The sequence below is a fragment of the Pseudophryne corroboree genome, chromosome 4, assembly GCF_028390025.1.
Source record: "Pseudophryne corroboree isolate aPseCor3 chromosome 4, aPseCor3.hap2, whole genome shotgun sequence".
Taxonomy (NCBI): Eukaryota; Metazoa; Chordata; class Amphibia; order Anura; family Myobatrachidae; genus Pseudophryne; species Pseudophryne corroboree.
This window is the reverse complement of record NC_086447.1, coordinates 404,930,317-404,956,559: the sequence shown is the minus strand read 5'-3', so window position 1 is coordinate 404,956,559 and position 26,243 is coordinate 404,930,317. Positions and strand designations below refer to the sequence as shown.

The 26,243-nt window shown below is 41.3% G+C and overlaps 1 protein-coding gene across 5 annotated transcripts in view; it reads right to left on the bottom strand.

Moving 5' to 3' along the window:
• ADGRB3 (adhesion G protein-coupled receptor B3) overlaps window positions 1-26,243 on the bottom strand; it is a 1,362,616-nt gene that overhangs the window by 885,246 nt on the left and 451,127 nt on the right. For all 5 annotated transcript variants that reach the window (XM_063916752.1, XM_063916755.1, XM_063916756.1 and 2 more), the window contains 3 exons: window positions 21,459-21,623; window positions 13,916-14,080; window positions 11,034-11,198 (listed from right to left, as the gene is read on the bottom strand). In XM_063916752.1, coding sequence (XP_063772822.1) covers window positions 11,034-11,198; window positions 13,916-14,080; window positions 21,459-21,623 — 495 coding nt within the window. The remainder of the gene's footprint in view (window positions 1-11,033; window positions 11,199-13,915; window positions 14,081-21,458; window positions 21,624-26,243) is intronic.

Genomic DNA, 26,243 nt, shown 5'->3' with positions numbered 1-26,243 from the left:
TTCAAAGAATACAGGAAACAAAGTGCAGGGGTCCCCTATATTTAGTGATCCAGCACCAGGCACTTGGAGCCTGCCCTGGTACCTCCCTGCTCCACTAGCAGGGAAGTAATGCCATAGCCAGAGGACACACTTCAAGAGGTTTCCCCATCCAAAGCATTACCCCCCCACCCAGTGACGGGTAGTGGGGAGAGGCAGAGCCTTTCCTGTCATACTACTGTTTACGCAAGAGTTTTGGCTGTATAAAGTATATGAAAAATACAAAGAATATATTACAAATATCTTCTTTGTATTATTCTAATCATTTTTATAGCCGAAACTCTGTAGTAAAAAGTCTCACCTGTCTATCTTTTCCGCACATCTATGATCAAAACTAACCAAATTTCCAGGAGTTTATACTGCTGCACCTGTGTATATAATGTGCAGATTTACCCTTTGGCTCATATATATCCCTTAGAATGTAAGCTCTCACGAGTAGGGCCCTCTTCCCTCATGTGCTTATCCTTTTCTTACTTTAATAATCCTCAACTGTCCAAATCCCAGTTTTTGGGCCACTTTGGAACTTATCTCTATGTGTTTACTGGTGTAGTTATGCTTAGTTACCCTGTACTTGTCCTATATTGTCTTCAACTGTATGTCACTGTTTTCCTGTTTTGATTATGTGCATATGTACTCTGTAATTGGGTGTGCGGAACCCTTGTGGTGCCATATAAATAAAGGATAATAATAATAATAATAATAATAATAATAATAATATATTGTGTGCAAATATGGCTCTGGTGCTAGCCAGTGCTTCCTGAGCCATTTACAGTAGCTCACTGCACAACCCTGCCCTTCCCAACTAGTCAGCCTATTCTCGGGAAAGAGGAAACATTACCAATAAAGTGGTCTCCAGTGTACCACAGGTCTGGGCTGAAGCCCAGGGCTATCTCCTGCACCCCTGGGCGTTGTGTGTGGGTTTGATAGCTCTATGTAAAATATTTAAGTAACATTGTCTTTTAAAGTGGGATTACAGTTCAGAGCAAGCTGTCTCCGTATGCAGTACTTGGAGAACCACAAGTACCATTAAACAGGGCATTAAGGGCCCACTGGTACCTACAGTCCCCCTGTAAAAGAATTAAACACAGAACATGCACTCTGTACAGATGTGTGCCCTTACACCTTTCTATGTAATGTGAACAAATCACATGACAAAGTTAGCATCATGGTGTGGCATTTGAGGGCACATGTTTATGCACATGTCTACTCTAACACTGAGTTCATTGAGTCACTTCTGTCACTTGTATCGCCACCAGACAATCAGCATCTGCTACCATAGTAACAGGTCGCTGATTGGCTATAAATGGCCTGTCTTTTAGCAAGTCAGTGAGCTGTTAATTGTCTGAAAGACTGGCCACTCTCGAAGTACAAGCAAGTGGACCAGGTTGCTGGGACCTGTAGTCCCCGTGTTAGGCTGGAGTGACCCCGTGTAGTGTGTCCCCTGACTGTAGCATTATCCCCTGCTAGTGGAGTCTGGTGATTATTCTAAAAATACAGGGGAACCCTACTCATTTTTACACATGTATTTTTGGAACCAGGGCCTCTCAAGGGACCTCTACACATTTTTTCCCCTGGTTATTTTGAACCAGGGCTGGCTCAGATAGGCTGGACCTGGTTATGCTTAAGGGGAGGACCCTACACATTTTTTTCTGATTTTTAACACTGTGTTTAATTTTACACACAGAGTAGTACTGCACAGATTGCACTGATCTGTACAGGCTTCTAAAGAACACGTTGCTCACAGGCAGGACTTTACAATTTGAGCACAAACACAGTTGAAAACTCACACTATTAAACACGAATAACCACTTGCCTGGCCTGGTCGCATCAGATGCGACCACACCACGCTGGGCTTTCCCGGACATGGTCGCATCTGATGCGACCAGTCAGAAATGCACACTTAGCGGGACCTGTCATCCCTCCTGCAGTTGCCGTGGCTGTGTATCCAGATCAGTGCTCATTGGGCAGCCCTGCAGCAACCCTCCATCCAGTGGAAACACTCCCTCCTTCCATATCTCTGTCCCAATCACTGCGTGCACAGTGATCGGGCATCAGTGGCAACAAAGCTACACATATGACCCCAATAGTGCCAGATACACATATGCCCCCGCAGTGCCAGATACACCCCTACCATGCCTGATATGCTCCTACAGTGCCTTATATGCCCCCACAGTGCTAAATACAAAAATGCCCCACAGTGCCAGATACACAAATTTACCATGGTGCCAGATACACAAATGCCCCACGGTGTCAGATACACAAATGCCCCCGGCAGTGTCATATATGTCCCCACAGTGCCAGATATGCCCCCACAGTGCCAGATATACATTGCCCCACAGTGCCAGATACACATTGCCCCACTATGCCAGATACACATTGCCCCACTATGCCAGATACACATTGCCAAACATTGCCAGATACACATTGCCCCAGAGTGGCAGATACACATTGTTCCACATTGCCAGTTACACATTGCCAGATAAACATTGCCCCACATGGCCAGATATACATTGCCCCAGAGTGCCATATACACATTGCTCCACAGTGTCAGATACACATTGTCCCACAGTGTCAGATACACATTGCCCTAGAGTGCCAGATACACATTGCCCCAGAGTGCCAGATACACATTGCCCCAGAGTGCTGGATACACAGTGAGTTGATGATTAAAATAGTAATACTATTGTACCTCAGGCTTCGAGAGATGAGCCTGCTCCTGCTACCATGACCCCTGCAACCTGCGCTGCTCAGTAAGGAGAGTCGTGGCCATGAGAAGCCCAAGAAGAAGTGCCACAACCTGCACAGCCAACCCCCAGGGTCCTCTGCATGCCCGCCGCGCCAGCAGCGGGAGCGTGATTAAGTCACGGTCACACTCCCAGCAGTCTGGGAAGGGGAGGGGAGGCGGGGCACAGCAGCAGCGTTTCCAGCAATACCCACTAATGGTGGCTTTGGTGAGTGGCAGACCCGGTGGCGGCGGGTATGGCGTACCGTTGGCTAAATTCTTAACAGTACACTGTACCCGAGCATACCACCACACTTGCAGGCCTGATATTTACACGCATATAGGCACAGACATACATAAACACACACATATACATATACACAGACATATACATATAAACACAAACATACTGTATACACACACAAAAACACACACATATACAGACATACACCCAGACATACATAAACACACACATATACACTCAGACATATACACACATGCTGTGCATTTTCGCACAGCAGGCGATCAGCGATAGACTGCACATGTGTATGCACAACAATGCGCATGCGTATTGGCAAAGAACAACTGGCATCTCCGGACAGCGATAGGCTGGTGTGAAAATTTCAATCACACAGCCATTTGCAATCTGATTGACAGGAAGGGGCTGTTTGTGGGTATAAGCTGACCATTTTCTGGGAGTGTCAGGGAAAACGCAGGTGTTCCCAATCGTTTTCAGGGAGGGTGTGTGACATCAGCTCCTCCGGACCTGATCAGCATGTTCTCATCACACTGTAGGAGTAAGTCCTTGGCTGCGCACAGACTGCACACAGTGGTAAAAACATTTGATGGTGAGTGAGGTGCAAACAGATTTGCAGCTGTTCGCTGACTGAGGGATTTTTTGCAGCTCGGTGTACACATGCTGTCGTACACTTGCATGGCGAATATACACTCCCCTTGGGCCGTGACTATCTGAACGCAGCACAAAAAACTTAGAAGCCCAGCTATCAGGTCTGAATCACCCCCATAAACATATACACATAAATACACACATATACACACAGTATACACACATCAATTCTCATCAAGAATAGGTCAGCAGATCCTTGTTCTAGCCTCTTAGCCTCTGCTATGAATTGCATGAATACAATGTGAATATAATGAAGATATCTAGAACAAGTTGGATGCACAATTGTAATTTCAAATATAGAAATATCTACTGCCACGATCTTACTGCATAACCTTGGCAGGAGGCTCACATCTCTACCATGTTATTTCCACTACCTTATTCTGTGGTTCTTGCTTGGCTTTCTCTCCAGCTAACATCATGACACTGACACTGTCAATGTCACTAACAGAGTCACATAAATGGACAGGTCATTGATTCCATCAGGATCAATATGCTCTTCTTAGGCACCTTGTGAACATTCTGATGATTGAATTGGCTAGCCTGTGAACATTTTCATGATCTGATTGGCTAATATACAGGCTACACATGGACATGTATGATATAAACACTGAATAAGGTCTTCAAACCCTAGACAGACATATCTTAAAATAATGCAAATAAGTTCTACCAGCACTACCAATATTAAAAAGTTCAGTTACTTTCTAAAAAAGAACAGATAGAGCGAAATGTCAATTATTCATGTATAGACTGTAAGCTCTCATATGCAGGACATCAGCTCCTCCGGACCTGATCAGCATGTTCTCATCACACTGTAGGAGTAAGTCCTTGGCTGCGCACAGACTGCACACAGTGGTAAAAACATTTGATGGTGAGTGAGGTGCAAACAGATTTGCAGCTGTTCGCTGACTGAGGGATTTTTTGCAGCTCGGTGTACACATGCAGTCGTACACTTGCATGGCGAATATACACTCCCCTTGGGCCGTGACTATCTGAACGCAGCACAACAAACTTAGAAGCCCAGCTATCAGGTCTGAATCACCCCCATAAACATATACACATAAATACACACATATACACACAGTATACACACATCAATTCTCATCAAGAATAGGTCAGCAGATCCTTGTTCTAGCCTGGAGGGGCAGAGCTTCTATATGATTGATAGGCTGGGTCTCCGTGGGTAGGACGAAAGGAATGAGGAAAGGGAAGGGGTGGCCTGCATGTTCCATATCACTGAATGCAGATACAGAACCTGACAGCCAGGAAGATTCTTCTGACAAGCCTCCAAACCTCCCCTCTTCCCTAACAACACATCACACTGCACTGCACTTGACTCTCTGCATTGTAATCAGTGATATGGAACATGCAGGCAGTGTGGCGGACACCCCTTCTCTCTCTTTTAGTCATCTCCTCCTACCCTGAGTCAGGGCTCCCAGCTCTGTAAGCCAGCGCCTTCTGTCCCCAGCGGCATCTGGAGCTTAAGCTTCTCTGGCTCCACCCTCGCTATGCCCCTGACTACAATATCTAGTAGGAACCAGATAAGATTGAAATTCTAAAAAATGTTGGGCTTACTTTTAAAAACATTTTGAGATGCCAACTGGTGTCCCAATAAGGAGGGTCAATGTTCCTAGACAGTATACAGTATCTATGCACAATGGCAGATGCAGCCATTAACTTGTCAAGCTGTGAACAACCTACAGTAGCTTTGTCCACAACCAAAGTGGAAAATATGGCTCTTACAGAGGCTGCAAAGAAATCCATGTGGATCAAAGAGACTATGAGGCTGATTCTGAGGAATAAAGTAGAAAAGAGCAAGTAACTTGTACCTTGGTAAAACCATGCTGCACTGCAGATGGGTCAGATCTAAAATGTGCCGAGATTTAGATATGAGAGGCGCATGTCCAAACTCAAATCTAAATTGAAATGTAAAAATAAAGCTGTCCAGCATTACCGGTCTACTTGCAAAAGCAGCCAGTATTTACCCAACATGCACAAATAATAAATGCACCCCTCGCATTGCAACATGGTTTATTCCACGTACAAAGTTACTTGTTGTTACACTCCATACTATATTTCATTTAAACTGATTTATATTCTATGTACTATCTACTGTATGTACTTGTCTATCAGGTTGTCTGTCAATCATTGAGGCAGATGTATTAAGCCTGGAGAAGTGATAAAGCAGTGATAAGTGTAAGGTGATAATGCACCAGTTAATCAGCTTTAATATGTAAATTGACAGTTAGGAGCTGCTTGGCTGGTGCATTATCATCTTCCACTTACCACTGCTTTATCACTTCTCCGGGCTTAATACATCTCACTGTTTCTACTTAACATGAGAAACAAAATCACATGAACCTAGTCACCTCATTAAATGTAGAAATGTTAATGTAAATATAATTAAACAATATTATTTGTAGAAAAAGGAGCCATAACCATTATTAAATTATGCAGCCTGATGGTGATATTTAGAACCAGGGATATATTTACAAAGCAACGCCACTGTGGCTTATTAAAGTTGGAGCTTTGTAAATATAGTCCCTAGCCTTATATACATGTCACATAGGCCACATACTCCATTGGTGACAATAATAATAGCGGACAAAAGGAAAAGTAACAATTTGGAAAATTTCCCACCATTCTGACTGAATGAAAACAAGCATTACAGTTTACATTTGTAAAATAAAATATGAACAATCAGTGATGGATCCAGGGGGTGGGCACGTGGGCCAATGCACCCCAACCTCCCTGTAATTTCTGGCATTTTATTTCCAAAGGAGAGCAGCAGCAGTCTGCTACTATACTACGGAGCATCCAGTCTTCTCTCCTCCTAATTACAACTGTACACTACAGTGGCAGTCTGAGTGTTTCACAACCACAGTAAGTGGTGTGTCTGGCAGTGCCTGTGGTGAGTTATCAGATCTATATCAAGTTAGTCTAGTTAGAAAGTGTGCAGCCTGTGGTTGGGCAGGAAGTGCCTATACTTTACAGTGCACTGTAAAAATGTGACCATGTATATATGTATATATATTCTACATTGGCCATTGTAGGTGCTGGAAGGTAGGAGTGTGCTGTGGAGTGGAGTGGACACTGAAGGCACCATGGTGAAGGGAGTACTGTATTGTGGATATTGAAGGGACTGGTGGGGGGAGGGCATTGTACTTTGCAGTGGTTATTGAAGGGAGAGTGCTGCGAGCTGGACACTGAAGTGGGTGGGGTGTTGTGAGGTGTAAATCTCTTTTTATTGTGCTGTCTACATTTTATTGTAACAACTGACTATAATGCACAGACTGTGGAGAGGAGACAGGCCCTGATCACTTGGAACAGCCACCTGGAACGATCGGTCATTGACCAGGAGACAAAAGCAGGTAAGGGTAATGGCCTTGTGTTTTGTATGGTTCTTCCAGTGTGACTAAAATGAGGGCTATGGTTCAGGGGACAGCATACCTTGTGGGGCCATGCCCCTTGTGAGGCCATTCCCCTTTTCTGGGAGTGCACGCAAATACAACTGGTACCACTGACATTCTCCCTGTCACCTATCATGGTGCCCCCCCACCCCTGTCATTATTTTTTCTGGATCCACCCCTGTGAACAATGTATGGTTAAATGGCACAGTGGACCTGATTAATGTTTATATGTAAAGCAAAAAAGCAAGTAACTTTGTATCTGGAACAAACCACGGCCCTCATTCCGAGTTGATCGGTCGCAAGGCGAATTTAGCAGAGTTACACACGCTAAGCCTACGCCTACTGGGAGTGTATCTTAGCATCCTAAAATTGCGACCAATGTATTCGCATTATTGCGATCAAAAACTACTTAGCAGTTTTAGAGTAGCTCCACACTTACTCTGCCTGTGCGATCAGTTCAGTGCTTGTCGTTCCTGGATTGACGTCAGAAACACACCCAGCGTTCGCTCAGACACTCCCCCGTTTCTCCGGCCACTCCTGCGTTTTTTCCGGAAACGGTAGCGTTTTCATCCACACGCCCCTAAAACGCCGTGTTTCCGCCCAGTAACACCCATTTCCTGTCAATCACACTACGATCGCCGGAGCGAAGAAAATGCCGTGAGTAAAAATCCTATCTTCATAGCAAAGTTACTTGGCGCAGTCGCAGTGCGACTATTGCGCATGCGCACTAAGCGAAATTTCACTGCGATGCGATGAAAAATAACGAGCGATCAACTCGGAATGAGGGCCCATGTTGCAATTCAATGGGAGCAAATACATTTATAATTTTTCTGCACAGGGTAAATACTGTCTGCTTTTGCATGTAGCCCACAAATGTTAGACAGCTTTATTTTTACGCTGCAATTTAGATTTCAGTTTGAACACACCCCACCCAAACATAAATCTCTCTGAAAGTTACATTTTGCCCCACCTGCAGTGCAACATGGTTTTACCCAGGCCCAGATTTCCCACAAAGCAACCTAGGCACCCACCTAGGGTCACATGGGTCCCCAGGGGCTCTTGGATGGACCCCAAAAAGAAATCTGGCCTCTCCAGATCGTTCCCAAAGTAGCACTGCGCAACTACCGTGTGACATCATAACATCACGCAGACTCGCCCGTACCCCGGAGTCACGTCTGTATTGTGCATGTTAGGTACTTGTAATATACATGTAATATAAGGCAGTCCTGGCCACTTCCCACCTATCATGAAAAATAAATCCTATAGTGTACTTTAAAAAAAGTAAGCCTGTATGCTTAAACTGACATGTGTCAATTGCAGGGTTATTTAATTGGGTAGTCAGTGTCTAGCTTTTGAAATTACCTTGGCACCCCACTAATGTCACTGTTATATTAGGCAGGCACCCAGTACTTGCAGTGTGAAAATTAAAACGAAAGCCATGTGCCACACAGCCCGGGAGACATAAGCCCACCATTGTCTGTGGTGATGACTCATCACCATTGTTACATGTCATAAGTACTAAGCAGGGCACAGACACACATTACTGTGCATGACCCTAACCCACCACATCACCAGCTCTTTGTGTCCACACCACACCCCAATTGCAGATGCCACCTCTCAGCGACCTTCTAATCCCTAGCACTTTTTCAGATCAGAATTGTATTTTGTATGTATGGAGTAATGGGGAGAGGGCCATCCACTTTTATAGTACTAAGAGGGAAAAATGTAGGGTTAGGATATTAGGATTCATTTAGGGGTTTGGGTTAGGGCATTATGGATAGGGTATTAGAGTTGGTGTAATGGTTTAGCGTATTAGGGTTAGGTTAGGGTATTAGATTTGGTGTAGTGGCTCTGGTTAGGGTATTAGGGTTAGCTTAGGTGTTAGGGATAGGGTATTATGGTTGTGTAGGGTTTAGCGCAGGGCTGGCCGAACCAGTCCTCAAGAACTACCAACAGTAAATGTTTTCCAGACCAAATAGCAGGACATTATTAACTGTCACATTTTTAAACACGTCGTGCATTCATTCCTTAACCGACACATTCTACAGATCTACAGGTGGTCTGGAAAACATGAACTGTTGATAGATTTAGGGGACTGATTTGGCCACCCCTGGTTTAGCAGATTGGGTTCACGGTTAGGGTAGTAGGGTTAGGGGTTATGGTTAGGGTGAGGTTTGGGGTGAGGGATGAGTTAGGGTCAGGATTACAGTAGGCATGATATGTGTCCTGGATTTACAGATCTAAATATCTTTGCATAGATTCTGGCCCACCCAGAGTATACAGTTTTCAGGTGGAAATGCAGTCTCCTTTACATGCTCATTAATGCACCTAGATCCTGTCCAGTCCAAGAAATACATTCCTGAACCAATAATTGAGAGAATGCAGCCTATCGACTTACTAGGGACTACTGACAATGTTGTCAAGTTATGTTCTTTGATAAGATGAGCAATGTTTGGAGACACTAAATGGTTTCATTCACTGTATGTGGGCAGTTGGTTTACTTTAAATGTGACACAGGTTTCAAGTCTACTTCAAAAAAGACCTAGGGCATGATTCAGATTTGTACACAATACCGATGTTCATAAAACTGAGCGATTATTGACACATCGCATGAGCCAAGGTACTTTTGTGATGAAATCAGGAATGTAAATATGTTGCTCTGGATTATTTGAAGGAGGGGGGCCTCAAACTGGTATTTTGCCTAGGGCACCATGAGGTCTAAATCCAGATCTGGTTTTACCCAGTTTCCTGCTATTTTGCTTTACTTACGAACATGAATCAGGCCCTGTGTCCTTTCAAATAATCTGTATATAATCACCAACATGAGTAATACTGCATTTAAAATAATCAACATACTGTAGGAAATGTTGGATTTGGCAGAAGATGAAAACCTTTTGGATTTAACGTTTACTAATTTTTTAATCCTAAAAACCCTAGTTTTTCACATTTAAAATAACCATTTATCCATTACTCACCATACACATAGATTTAAGATAATCTTATAAACATCACACACACTATATTAACCTCCACCACTTCTGTTGGGTGCCTATTCCACATATTCACTACCCTTTTGATGTAGAAATATTTCCTCAAATTGCCCATAAATCCTCTAGTTATAATGAGTGTCCTTTATTTTCTTACTCTGTAGAATGCCTGGAGTTATATAGTAGCTTCCATGACAGAAAACTGTATTCTGTAATCAAACATCTCTCATTTTACTATGCAGTTTAGCATATGTTCATCCCTCCCCCATTGTTTTGTCACATTGGGGTAAATGTATGAAGCAGTGATAAGAGTGGAGTAGTGAGCCAGTGGAGAAGTTGCTCATGACAACCAATCAGCTCCTCTGTATAATTTTATAGTATGCAAATTATAAACGTTACTTCAATGCTGATTGGTTGCCATGGGCAGCTTCTCCACTGGCTCACTTCTCCGCTCTTATCACTGCTTAGTACATTTACCACAATGTTTGGATAATTCTAATTCTACAGAAATTGTGATTTCTATTTATTTCCTCAATAGTTTAAAGCCAATACAGTACTACTGTATATTCAAATAATAGCAATAGCAGCTTAACAAACAGGTATAATCATAGTCATACAAATTACTACCATCTTCATAAAATATGAAATATGTACAAGGGAATTAGAAGTCACAAAGAGTTCCTAACAAAGCCCTAAGGTCATATTGTGAGAGCTTCTATGCTGGTCTCGGAAGTCTGACGTGACATCTAATATCAAATAACAAGAATGATATAGAATTATAAAATATTTGTTTTTTATAATAACAATTGCCCTAGTAAACACAAGATAGCAATTATAAGCAATGATTTCCAAATAAAAAGTTTAAAGATATATTATGGCATTTACATTTATATAAAACATAATTAACTCCACTTCTGTATTATTGTAGCTAATCAAAGCTAAGAAGTAATACATATGATGGCTATTGTACTCACCAGGACATCTGTGCTCGCTGCATCTTCTAATATCTTCACCAGATCCTTCACATTGCTGACCAGTAATAGCGGCTCCTTGACAACTTCTTGATCTTTTCTCCCAACCACCATCACATGATCTGGAACAACCACTCCACGGACCCCACTGGTTCCACTGACCATTAGCTGTGTGTATGAAAATATTAGAAACAATATACTGTAAGCAAAGGCATAGCTACCATAGGTGCAGGGAGTGCAGCTGCTGTGGGGCCTAAAGAGGAGCCCACCTTCCCTGTCACAATTACATGTGTTATATACATGGGTGTAGCTACCATAGGTGCAGAGGGTGCAGCTGCTATGGGACCTGGAGCTGAGTGGGGCCTACCTACCCTGTTTCTGTAATGTATGTGTTATAATAATTTTTTTACCATTGTGTTATACATAGGGGCCCATACAAACTTTTACCTGGGGGTCCACAATATATCTTGTTATGCCCTGGACCTGCTTATTGTAATGTGCTATGAAATGAACTGGAGGGCATTATAATGTTACAAATTATGAAGTGGGGCATTGTAATATGTCACATATGAAGTGGAGGCACTATAGTGTGGCATAATATGAAGTGGAGGCACTAAAGTGTGTCATAATATGAACTGGGAGCACTGTAATGTGACATAATATGAAGTGGAGTCACTGTATGTCATAAGTGATTGTTGGTAATTTGTTGCATAATCTGTACTGGCAGCCCTACAATGTGATACAACATGAACTAGAGCACTACTATGGTTCAGAAAATGAAATAGTGCACTATTATGGGGCATACAATTAACAATTGCTCTAGAAGCACTGGGACAGGGGCCCTTTTAATATGTTGCTATGGGGGCCCTGACAGTAAGTACAACTCCTGTGTATCTCTGGATGGTCTTACAGCATGTGATGTGTGTTTGATTGCAGTATTCAGTTAGCATTCATTTATCCATTATTTATCCATAATCAGTATTAGCTCTCCTTCAGGGCTAAAATCTCATATTTCCGACCTAGCATATTTTCTGTTAAACTATCTCCTTTACTGCTACCATCCAACTGGTTGATGATATTATTATATATCTCATCACTGACATATATGGAAAAATGGTTTATACAGTAAATGACTTGATGAATATATGTGGAAAGTAATAAGTAAGCTTAGTGTGAGATGGACTAAAAGAAGAATAGTAAGATTTTAAAAGAAAGCAAACATTATACTGCTCAAATTGCCTTGATGCAGTTGGCTGCAATATAATTATTTCTGCAAATGTAGAAAAGCATCATACTGTGGCTACAACATTTTTCTAGACTTTGAACAACCAAAATATGTGTGTTATCTGCTTTAATGGATTTGATGTCTTTTATAATAACCATTAGTACTATAACTAAATGATAAACAAAAGAGATAAAACCTAACAAAGCATCGCAGAATTGGCTGCCTGTCAAAATATATTTTCTTGAAAAAATGAAGGCCATGCATTTTCTTCTAAGATGCATTGTCCTACAATGGACATGTAAGGACAGATCCATGGTTTAAAATTAAAAATGTAATAAAATGATGAAATGATTTATCTAAATCAGTGATGGATTATTAGATTTTTACCAAGTGTCATGGTTTATCCCAAATTGACCCAAGCTGCAGTTTAACAGCAAATCACTTAAGGAGGTCTAGATGAAAATACCTTCACATGCAGTATTACAATAAGTCAATACTTAATGATCAATTAAAATGTAGCAATGCAAAATTTCCCTGATATTCCCTTATAAACTTTTTAATATAATTTCACACTTTTACACAATAAAATTGAAACTATGCTACTGAACTTCAAGAAAGCATACATTTCACATTAATCTACATAATCTTTATAATATAATGTGCTTATTGATGTATAATGTACATGTGTCATTTTATTAGTAATATTTAATTTAACCATCTATACATTGTTAGAGTATGTGAAATAATGCAGAATTCAACTTACTGCATTATAAGATGGCAATTTTATGTTATCCAGTTAATGCGGTACGACCTTTGATAAGACTACAGTACTGAGAAATGCATGTGCTAATTTGAACAATAGCACTAGCAGCTATTGATAGCCAAAGGGGAACAGCAGTTCTGGGGATCTTACTAATTATTAGCAAAGACAAATCTCTGGAGTCCAACCTAGCTGACTTTTAATAAGCTTTGTAAACCTAAGAAGGGGAAATATACATGTTGTAATTATTTATACTCAGGTCAGATAAAAACAGGTTGCATAAAGGTCAAATGTAATGGTGATGTCACTCACAAAATGATATTTTTTGTTTAATCTCTGCCAATTTAGTTTCCTGATTATAAAATGCATGTTAACACCAGGAGCATAGTTAATTACCCTCATAATGACCTGCAAAATGGGGTTATATCCTGTATAATTATGTAAACAGATATATGACAACACCATAAAGAATGCATGCTGTTCATGTAAAAGATAATGTTCGGGCAGACTAAAATAATAGCTTACAAACGTTAATCACCAGAGGATGTCTCATTTAATAAAATAATTGCAAAAAGATGAAGGAAGAACTTACATCTGTTTTGGTACTAAATAAATACTGTACCTTTATTGATATAGTTTAATATTTGTTACAGTCTGCTTTCTATGTTGTACTTACTTTGCACCATTTTATTAATATCAAAATGTTTCACATATTAAAATTGATAGTATCAGTCTCACTATAAAAACACAAGAGCATGTGATCTATAGGAAACCATTAAATTGATAACTTTTCACAGTGTTATCCTCTTTATGCCAATACAAATGACATGATATAATACAAAGGGGTTTACAGATTTCTCCAAAATCATATAATGGATTATATGGTGTCCAAATAGTTACCTGTGCAATCCTGATTATGACACTCTCTTGTTTCACTATAAGGCCCTTTACAGTCAGATCCACCATGGGATGCTGGCGTACACTCTCTTTGTCTTTTCTGTGTGCCATTAGAACAGGTCACTGAGCATTGGCTCCAAGAGCTCCACTCCTGCCATAGGCCATCAACTGAAAGGGGAACAAGCATCATGGAAAGCAGTGACTTTTATAGCTGACACTTCAGGGTTTCATCACATATTATCAAACCAACACTATTTTGACAGACAACACAAAATATCTGCAGTTATTATATACACACAGTACCAAGCTGAAATTCAATTAAGGGGCAAATTCAGGATTATTATCATTCACTCTAAGGGGTATACAGATGTGTCCTCATACTGTACTTCTTGCCTCAATAAGTCACGCAGCGGCAAATGCCTGTCGTGAGTGAGCTGACAAGTCCCCTGTAACTCCATTAGCACTGGGCGTCTTTTTGCTGAATATGCGTCTAGCTAGCATTGCAGCAAAAGCTGCTTGTGCATGCTGGTCACTTCGTTTTGCAAATTAGATGCATGTTAATGGAAAAAAAATCACACGAAAAGACGCTCGCGCTTACAAGTCACGCCACAGCATGGCATGACTAGAAGGGCTGTTTAACATGAAGGAGGCTAGATGTAAGTGGACACTTCTGCATTTACTAAAGTGAATGTTTTTAGAAGTAGAGATGTTGCCCATAGCAATGAATTAAGGGGGGTCATTCCGAGTTGATTGCTAGCTGAATTTGTTTGCAGCGCAGAGATCAGGCTAAAAAACGGCAGTTCTGCGCATGCATATGCGGTGCAATGCGCACGCGCAATGTACGGGCACAACGAACGATGCAGTTTTGCACAGGGTCTCGCGATGCATTTCAGTGGCACTGCTTGCCGCAGAGTGATTGACAGGAAGTGGGCGTTTCTGGGTGGCAACTGACCGTTTTCAGGGAGTGTGCAGAAAACGCAGGCGTGCCAGGAAAAACGCAGGCGTGGCTGGGTGAACGCTGGGCGGGTTTGTGACATCAAATCCGGAACTGAATAGTCTGAAGTGAACGCAAGCGCTGAGTAGGTTTTGAGCTACTCTGAAACTACACAAAAAATGTTTGCAGGCGCTCTGCGATACAACCGTTCGCACTTCTGCTAAGCTAAAATACACTCCCAGTGAGCGGCAGCATAGGATTTGCACGGCTGCTAAAACTAGCTAACGTGCGATCAACTCGGAATGCCCCATAAGATTCTAGGCATTTTAGTTGGCCTTGTGCAAAGAAGGGCAACTACAATGGTGCATGACCTGCATCACAAAACTTTACTTGGAAAGACTAAAAGATCTTAACATGTATAGTTTGGAGCAGAGAATGGAAGGGGGGACATGATAGAAACTTTCAAATATATCAAGGGTTTTAACAAGGTACAGGAGAGAGCAGAGGAGGCACTAACATTGGTGCAGCAGGAGCGTTACACTGGGGTCCCTGAGGACTAAGGGGCCCACTGCTGACCAGATCAGAAATTAGTTATCTCCTACCCCCCCCCCTCCCTGCTGCAGAATATTTTGAGCAACGTAGAATACGCAGGGTGGGCCTCACTGCTTGAGGGACCTGCAGGTTACCTTAGATAGGTAGGGCTGATCTTGTAAGTGCTGGACTGATAGAGGAGTCCTGCCACCTAACAGCGCTGTTGATCACAGACACCTAATGCCTCTAATTAACAGACAGCTGTATATTTTTTCTGATTCACTGCTGTCTGTGAATTAAAGGCCCACAACCAGTGTTACTGGCCAGGGCCATATCAACCAATAGGCTGATCAGGCTGCAGCCTGGAGTGTTGAGTCCTGGGGGGGGGGGGGGGGGTGCAGCGCCAGCACAATAGATTAATTAGGTTTTTTTTTTTTTATTGTGCAATCCTGCGACAGTGCAGCTATGCCTAACACCAGTACCGTAATTGTCTGTGCTAATCACCCACTCACTGCTGCAGACAGTCTGCAGTGCAGTGCCTGAGTTGCAGCGTATTTCATATCTGGCCAATCCTCACTCCACCCTGCTTATGCTGCTGCACCATGACAGAGAATCTGAAATGCGCAGTAGGCATTCCACTCCAGGACTCTGAGAGGGCCATCACACTTTATTATTATGGGACCCTGGGTGGGTGTTTATGGCTGCCACTTCTGTATTAGCCTAGGGCAGCTGGAACCCTTAATCAGGCCCTGTTACTGACATTGCCAATGTGCCAAACTGAATGCCAAGTGCCAAACTGAGTAAAGCACAATGGGCGAGGGCCCTTGTCATGGACAAACCAGAGAACTCTGTGTTCCTGCCCTGACCAAGGTACCTGCCCCCTGTATTTCACACAACACAGGACATTGTGCTTGTATCCCTTTCACCCACTGTCTCTCCCTGTCACCCACTACCCACATCTGTCACCCTCTGCTTCCCCTGTATTATGCTGTTACCCTCTGCCTCCCCTTGCCTTTCCTTTGTCACCCTCTGCCTCTCAATGTCAACTACTGCCTCCCCCTGCCTAACGCTATCATCCTCTGACTCTCCCTGTCACCCACTGCCATGTAGCATATTATGATCTTGGGTTGAGGTGGCGGAGGGGGCCTAAATTATATTTTTGCACTTCGACCCATCACTCACAAGTGTCGCCACTGGGAGGGAGACATTTTTCAAAGGAAGAGAAGCAGCAGAACACGAGAACATACACAGGAAGTGGAGGGAGATAGGTTTAGGGGAAATCTGAGGAAAAATGACTTAACAGAAAGGGTGGTGGACAAGTGGAATAGCTTCCCAGCAGAGGATGTAGACGCTAAGACAGTAGAGCAATCTAAATGTGCATGGGATAGACATAGACATTGCTTACAAATAAATAAGGCTCAAATAGGGATTGAAGTAAAAATATGGTTAAAAAAAGGGGCAGACTAAATGGGCCAAGTGATTCTTATCTTCCTTCAAATTCCATGTTTCTTTTTGTCTATTGGAAGGTGCTAGATAATGATAAATAAAATCTGACTGGTTGCTATGGGCAACATATCCACTCTAAAAACCTGCACTTTAGGAAATATATCCCTAAATGTCTTACACTGTAGCAGGGAAAAATGTTCAGACTAAATGCTAGTTATGTATATTTTATATGTGTTTAGTCAGGGAAAAGAACCATCTCTGCAGACTTTTCACTATGGTGTGATAAATAAGTGCATATTGTAAAGCACACATGCACATGCACTATGCTAAAACCAGTTGAATCAGCCATATCATCATAATCATCATCATCATCATCATCATCATCATCATCATCATCATCATCATTATCATCTATCTTATATATATATATATATATATTTGTTCTTTTTCAGATTCCATACAGCCTGACACAATAATACTGCTATGATGTACAATAAAGCAGTAAACATAATGTATATAGCTAAATAACAGAATAAGAAATGCATGGGTGCAATAAACGGAACAAAATGCATAGCATACAGAAACATATTGGGGGTAATTCAGACCTGATCGCTGCTGTGTGTTTTCGCACAGCGGGCGATCAGGTCCAAACTGCGCATGCACCACATTGCGCAGGCGCGTTGCATGGGTACAAAGCGGATCGCCGCTCAGCGATGGGTTTGTGCGACAGATCTGTTCGCACGGGCAATCGCAAGGAGATTGACAGGAAGAAGGCGTTTGTGGGTGTCAAATGACCGTTTTCAGGGATTGTCTGGAAAAACGCAGGTGGGTCCATGCATTTGTAGGGAGGATTTGCACCCCCCTTCCTCTTTGTTTATTTGTAGGGAGGGTTCCTGATGTCAATTCCGGTCCCGGACAGGCACACTTGCACAGCTCAAATACACTTCCCATGTAGGCGGCGACTATCTGATCGCAGCAGTGAAAAAAATCACTTCTGAATTAGGTGTGAATTAGGTCCATTGGCCATGGTGGATGTGCCACATTTCATACAAAAAAGCCTGCTCTATCGGTACCTTAACAAACGATAGCATTTCACATAATTTGATTATGTGTGGATAATGCAGGGTTATCTGAATGACACTGACTACATCCGCATCTCTGATTATCTATCACATGCATATTTATCTTTCTATAAAAATTAATGTGAGTACGTGTTCATACTGAACTGAAAGCAGTTTCCATTTATTTTGCCAGCTTGTAACACCCTTGGCAGTTAGGAATCCAGTTAATATGTCTACCGATAACAACAGTACTTTAAGAAAATTAGGTAGAAAATTGCTTTTTTATCTTGTTTGCTTTCTCATGGACAATAAAATCCTTTTTTACTTCTCATGTTTCCAAGATAGTGCCATCAATGAAAAAGTATATAAAGGATATGCTATTTTATATTTGTTCTTTTTGAGGATGCAGGGTCATAAAATGGGGCTCATACTGTGCTATCGCTCATTTTAAACCTGGATAATTGCCTGCAATAGAAGATTATAACAGAATACTGTAACTAGTACATAGTAGTAAAACACAAAAGGGCATTGCTGCCGAACTGTCATTTCCTAAGTTAGAAATACTCTGAATGTTTTTCTTCCTCATAAATGTTAGTGGTACTGTGTCATCTCTATACTGTAGCTGCGCAGCAGGTGCAAAACTTTTTATGGTGTGAGACATAATGCATTTCTTCATTACTTTTGCTGGACAAGAAGTGAGTGCATCTGCTATTTTTTTTTAACTAAAATAAAATTCGAAGCTTATTACAACATGTTGCTGTCCTAATCCATCCTCTGTAGGACCGACTGATAAATGCCCTTGCCAGCTGGCCTCAATACCTACAAACAATTTCTGAAGGAAGATTATGATTATGCCCATGTGTTGTCATGGCTGAGTGCCAGTCATTTGGCCCCTTTGTTTTCTAAATAGCTAGAAAGTGAACAAAGATGAATAATAACACAGCTAAGCCTTTTAATTGTGTGATGTCTTTCCAATGTAGAATAAAAAAAACTACAAAACTAAATAAATAATAACCATATAATAAAATGTTGAAGTCTGTATGTTTAGGATTTCTTACATAATTATGGTCTTTGCAAAATTTGTGTAATACAAATTTGGCACACATCTGTTTGTACATCTCTTAGATGCTTCTCAAAGTCACAAGGAATCATGAGAAATACTCTCAATAATGTGATTCTGTGCACAATGCCAACTGACAAAAGCCAATAAACTAATGGAAACTCTGCGTACAATAGGTCAAACTATACAAGGACTTGTCTCATGTTGAAACTTTGTTGCATCAACAATAAATAGTGGTAGTTTGCATTGCGTTGTACACAGTAGTTTATCACAGCAGGATATTTTAGCAAAAAGATCTCACATGGGGGTAAATTCCAAGTTGATCGCAGCAGGAATTTTTTTAGCAATTGGGCAAAATCATGTGCACTGCAGGGGAGACAGTTATAACATGTGCAGAGAGAGTTAGATTTGGGTGTGTTATATTGTTTCTGTGCAGGGTAAATACTGGCTGCTTTATTTTTACACTGCAAATTAGATTGCAGATTGGACTAACCACACCCAAATCTAACTCTCTCTGCACATGTTAAATCTGCCTCCCCTGCAGTGCACATGGTTTTGCCCAATTGCTAAAAAAATTCCTGTTGCGATCAACTTGGAATTACCCCCATGGTCTATGGCATATATCTTATTTTGTTAAAGGCCTCAAACATTTTATAAATTATCTTTAATATAAAATTACTACTGCCACAGTAAGATTAAATGGGTGGGATGTAATGCCGCCGAGTTCGGCAGCCGTGCGCGATGCCGGCCGAACTCGGATGTTTTTTTAAAGGGGCAATTACTTACAAGGCATGGTTTAAAAATCCCACATTATACCCTGACCACAGTCTCTGATAATAGTGGCGCTTGGGAGCCCCTGCAGGGAGAGCATTATATATATATATATTTACTGTATATATATATATAGATATATATACACACAAGGCCGAAGGCTGAGGGCGTTCAACCACCCAAGGTGTGCGAATATCAGGACATGGCTGCACAACCAAGAGTGGTATATCTATCTTATAAACTGGTCGTTGTGTGACAAATTAGTTCTATGTGGAGATGATACAGCATAGGAAGAAAAAATTATTCAGAATAGGCTGCTTAGTTTGGTTTATACAGTTAAATATTTATCTCTATAAACAGATATTATTCATTATTCATTAAAAATAACAGCGTAAGTGAATAAAACACTCACTGTTTGCTGATTATGAGGTGGCTGCTCAGGAAAGTCCTGTTCAAATTCCTAAATAACTCACAGATCGCACATTGCAGGGCGATAAATTGAATGTGGTAAGAACAGCATGCGATTGCACGCGTGATCCGATAAATATTAAGTGCTGCACATAATATCTTGAGATGCGAGATTCGACAAGTGTGCCCACGTATCGCATCGGGGGACACATTCGATGTGCATGCAATCCTGCGATTTATCGCACCGATGTGGTCGAAATTGGAGGGTTGTACCAGATATCTCACAAGTGTATGGGCACCATTACTGTTTACACTTGTGGAGTGATACAGCTGTGGCTTTGTGATGAGGTTCAAATTACAGTTGGAGATTGATCAGGCCTGTCAAAGTGAGGCAGTGATATGCTGCTTCCCTGTCTCTCTGTGCTGTTTACACTTGTGGAGTGATACAGCTGTGGTTTATGATGAGGTTTTGGTCACAGCAGGCAATAGATCAAGGTCATGTGATTATTTGTTTACAGTTTTGGTGGTGGTTGTTTCAGTCATGTGTTTACATTCACCATGGCAACCCACACAGTTCAGTGTGACTAGCTTCTGGGCAGTCCCACATGTGACATCTGTACTGCAAGTGATCGCAGATGCACGATATCCAGGAAGCCATCAGCATGGATGATGTTTACTGGAGCTTATTTAAGGTAAGTCAGTATTCATTGTTTTGTATCCCTGACAAAGGAATTATGTCCGTCCGTCCATCTATCCTGTTTGCACATCATCGTGAACATGCAGGTATGTGCTTTACAGGGTATAAAGTGTCAAGACAGAAGTTTGCAAGCAAATTAATGGTTAAGTTAGTGGGAGAGGTGGATGAGTGCGGATGGTGTAATGGTTAGCATTACAGCCACACAGCACTGAGGTCATAGGTTCAATTCCCACAATGGCCCTAACTGAGCAGAGTTTGTATATTCTCCCCGTACTTGTGTGCATTTCCTCCAGGTACTCCGGTTTCCTCCCACAATCCAAAAATATACTGGTAGGTTATGAAAGAGATCTGTACCGTTGTCACACTAAAATGAATTCGCTAGTAGAGCATATATATATATATATATATATATATATAAAACAAAAAAATCATGCCTGTAATATGAAATAGTAAATATTGTACTGTGTTTGTTGAAGTTCATATGATTGTGACCCTATTATTCTTTGTAAGAAGTGCATTTTAAGATTAACTACTGCTGACTTATCTCTCAGACAGATACTGTACATCCATCCATCACCTGACCAAATGTGCTCGCTCCAAATACGTTCAACAATAACATATGTGTCCATCCATCTCACCAGGGCAAAGAGCAATATTGCAAGGCTTATGCTGTATTTCTGGTCCACCACATAGTCTTCCCCCATATTGTGGAGGAGTACAGGTCCTTGTTCTTGTTCTTTGGCCTTTTCCACAGGTAAAGGAACATAAACTCCATGGTGACCATTCTTCCCAAATGCCGTTAACTGCAACAGAGCAAAAAACATTACAATATAACAATGATATACAACTGAAAGAATTTACATATTTTAAATGACAATTTAAATAGAAGTAAAGGGCAGAGAGAGGTAGAATGAGACAGTGAAAGAGACAGAGTGTATACTGTATGTGTGTGAAATATGAAATACAGTAAAAGAGTTAATGTCATCAGATTTATAACATTTCAGTAACAGTAATACAGTTGCCTTTCATTTGCTGCACAGCCTTGAAATTGCAAGTTGTGTTGCAATCAATGACTAGCCTTGGTGCATAAAGTGTATTGCAATCACCTCAAATATCATCAGATAATCATAGGTAAACTAATCAGAGCCTGTCAACAGATTCTCCTCGTAAGCCATAATGCACATTCACTACAAGTTAACGTGTTTCCTCTCTACTAGAGATTCGGTCAGTGAGCTTCATGTTTATTTGATAGACAATGATTTAGGTAGCTTTATTTAAACACAATTTTAGCTCTTATAACACATAACTGAACAATAAATTATTTAACTAGAGTATAATTTGTATGTGTTGTGTTGCATAAAAATATCTTGTTTTCCACTAAACAGTGGGCCATACTTGCCTACCTGACCCTCTCCATGAGGGAGAAAATGCTCTGTTCCTGGACTTTCTTGGTAATGTATGATTGCCATCACCTGTGGTGAGCTAGTTAATTGATAAGAAAGGTGTTTCACCACAGGTGATGGCAATCATACATTACCAGGAAAGTCCAGGAACAGAGCATTTTCTCCCTCATGGAGAGGGTCAGGTAGGCAAGTATGCAGTGGGCTCTTAATCATGGATTTCCATCTGGTAACCCATCAATGGACATACAAAACAAACTGTTTCCAAAACTGACTTTATTGTATATTTTTATTTAGAGCATGTGCGTATTAAAAGGTTTAGCATGCATCATTTCTGCAGATTATAACAATATTGCCAGTCACTTGGAGTTCTGTACTATGCATCTGTGTTTAAGTGAAAAGCTTCACAAACATCATTCTAACTATGAGGGTCCCATCCCATGGGATAACTGGGAGATTCAACGGTAGAACTATTTCTAGAGCAGTAATGCAGCAATTTTGGGGTGCACTCATGTAATTCCTCATCTCCTCCTTATAATGGTTTTCTGCTCCTTCATTACAGCTACAGTAGGCAGATTTCACATACTGTATCTGACTGTTTATCTATGAAGATTGCTCTGTTTTGTTATTGCCACTAGCAAAACCGATGCAGGCAGGCAGATATTAGCTGATGATTTGATGGCACCGAAAACTAGTCGGCGGTATTTGAGAAAACATTACATTATATTTCACACTGCCTAGTTAAAAAATGTAGATATGTATATTTTGTTGTCTCAGAAAATGTGTTAAAGTGTAATTACTGTAAATATCAAATACAAACTGTTCCAATAAAAGTGGCACCTACTGTATAAGTGGTGTGCCAAAGATAATTTGTATTAAATTCTAGTTAATAAAGTAGGCAGAAAAAGGTTTCCCTGAAAGCAAGAAATGGTCTGGAAGCAACATATCACACGGAAAGGCTCAATGTTGCCTACAAATTACATGGACTGTTTGAAATAAATTTCCTGTATATCCCATACATGAACATGTGTCTGTGCTGTGTCAGTCCAATATTATATATTTATTGAATATAGAGTTGGTGAAAACTTGGAGCCGGTATGTTTGATTGCCAGACGGGATGCCAGCTGTCCCCTCACAGGCTTGCTGCTCTGGCATAGCATTGGGTCCATTGGTTCGCTTGGTTTGCCACAGGTTATATTCCCACTAACCGAGTGGGAAAAGGCCACATTTGTTGGGATTCCAGACATCGGCATTTCATTTGCTGCCAGGATTATGACGTCGGTCACCAGAACGCCAAGATCCCGACAGCCGCTATATTAACTGCCTCCCATTTACCCCCATTTGGAGAGTTAGCAACTGATTTATATTTATCTGTGTGAGTTCTTATTTGCTTGGTTTGGAGCTTGATTCTTTCTACAGTGTATATATTTTATGTCATTTTAAATAGTTATCCTATATTGCATGCTTACATTTTTTGATCAATACATTATTATTGTATTTACTTTATTTGACAATTCTTGTGCTCTTTGGGAGACTTTTGTTAACCCTATATTGTGTTTATATATTTATAGTTCAAGATTAATTTACTATATGGACTAGAAACCACTGTTTACAGCCGGTGTGGATCAAATGATCAACAAAAAACAGGTCGACAGCCATTAGGACGACCACATATGGTCAACATGTACTAGGTCATCAGGGTCAAAATGTTTACTGGGTCAAAAGTCCAACATGGAAAAAGTGAACAGTACAAAAGGTCAACACGGTCAATAGGTCAACATGAAAATGTTTGACACAAAAACAGTCAACCCAAGGTTTTGTGTTTTTGTGTAATTTTGTATTTTTAACAATCTCTAAACCGCTCACCATGCTTCAGGCAAGATTCCACACTCGGCTGCACTCAGCACAGGTTACTTTTTCTAATTGTAGTCTACGTGGATGGTAATTGATGAAAAATGTACAAAAAAAAACCTGTGTCAACCATTGTCATGTCAGCCTTTTGAACTTTTTTCTGTTGTGCTAGTGGAAATTAAACAGTAAGGTTTTCTGAGGTCATTTTTCTGAGGTCATCACTCAAAAGTGTACACTAATGGCATACTCGAGTGGTAATTGCTAGGTTTACCAGACCCCGATTAAAATAAGTAACATTGATGGAAACAGAAAATATGTGTTGCATTTATATCCCAAAGTGTTATGTCTGAGATGGAGATGTAGCGGTTTTAGAAATGTCTTTACTGTAGTTCCACTATAAAGAAGCAACTGAAGTATTCCATGTTCCATGTCACTTACAAGCAGTACTCATTTTGTACAAACATTACAAAGGGCACTGGGTACATTTCTAAGCTTATAGTATCAAAAATAATTAATAACCTAACTCTTTAAATAAAAAGTCTGCCTGATATACAACAAGTGCATCTCCACTCTCTACCAGAGGCTATTCATAAAACAAGTGCTGCAAGATTTCATACTGTATGCTATACAATTATTCATTTTTATCTAGGGCTCCAAGGAAGAATTAATAGAATAAAGAGTGATATATTTTGTAATAACACAAATGAAAACATGTTATTGTTTTTAACAGTCTTTTTGCAGTGACACTTTTACAACACAGCATTCAAGAATTTGCACAAAAATATATCATTTACAAGTGTCCTGCACAATGTAGGAAATTAGATTTAATTGAATTGGAGCACATTTTATAAAACTTTTATAAAAAATTAATTACACTGCTCAAAAAAATGAAGGGAACACTAAAATAACACATCCTAGATCTAAATGAATGAAATATTCTTATTAAATACTTTGTTCTTTACATAGTTGAATGTGCTGACAACAAAATCACACAAAAGATTATCAATGGAAATCAAATTTATTAACCCATGGAGGTCTGGATTTGGAGTTTGAAAAACACACTACAGGCTGATCCAACTTTGATGTAATGTCCTTAAAACAAGTCAAAATGAGGCTCAGTAGTGTGGTGTGGCCTCCACGTGCCTGTATGACCTCCATACAATGCCTGGGCATGCTCCTGATGAGGTGGCAGATGGTCTCCTGAGGGATCTCCTCCCAGAACTGGACTAAAGCATCTGCCAACTCCTGGACAGTCTGTGGTGCAACGTGGCTGGAGCGAGACATGATGTCCCAGATGTGCTCAATTGGATTCAGGTCTGGGGAACGGGCGGGCCAGTCCATAGCATCAATGCCTTCATCTTGCAGGAACTGCTGACACACTCCAGCCACATGAGGTCTAGCATTGTCTTGCATTAGGAGGAACCCAGGGCCAACCACACCAGCATATGGTCTCACAAGGGGTCTGAGGATCTCATCTCGGTACCTAATGGCAGTCAGGCTACTTCTGGCGAGCACATGGAGGGCTTTGCAGCCCCCCAAAGAAATGCCACCCCACACCATTACTGACCCACTGCCAAACCGGTCATGCTGGAGGATGTTGCAGGCAGCAGAACATTCTCCTTGGCGTCTCCAGACTCTGTCACATCTGTCACATGTGCTCAGTGAGAACCTGCTTTCATCTGTGAAGAGCACAGGGCACCAGTGGCGAATTTGCTAATCTTGGTGTTCTCTGGCAAATGCCAAACGTCCTCTACGGTGTTTGGCTGTAAGCACAGCCCCCACCTGTGGACGTCGGGCCCTCATTCCACCCTCATGGAGTCTGTTTCTGATCGTTTGAGTAGACACATGCACATTTGTGGCTTGCTGGAGGTCATTTTGCAGGGCTCTGGCAGTGCTCCTCCTGTTCCTCCTTGCACAAAGGCGGAGGTAATGGTCCTGCTGCTGGGTTATTGCCCTCCTATGGCCTCCTCCACATCTGATGTACTGGCCTGTCTCCTTGTAGCGCCTCCATGCTCTGGACACTACGCTGACAGACACAGCAAACCTTCTTGCCACAGCTCGCATTGATGTGCCATCCTGGATGAGCTGCACTACCTGAGCCACTTGTGTGGGTTGTAGACAGTGGCGGAACTAGCGAGCGGTGGGCCCAGGTGCGACAAAATGCTTTGCCCC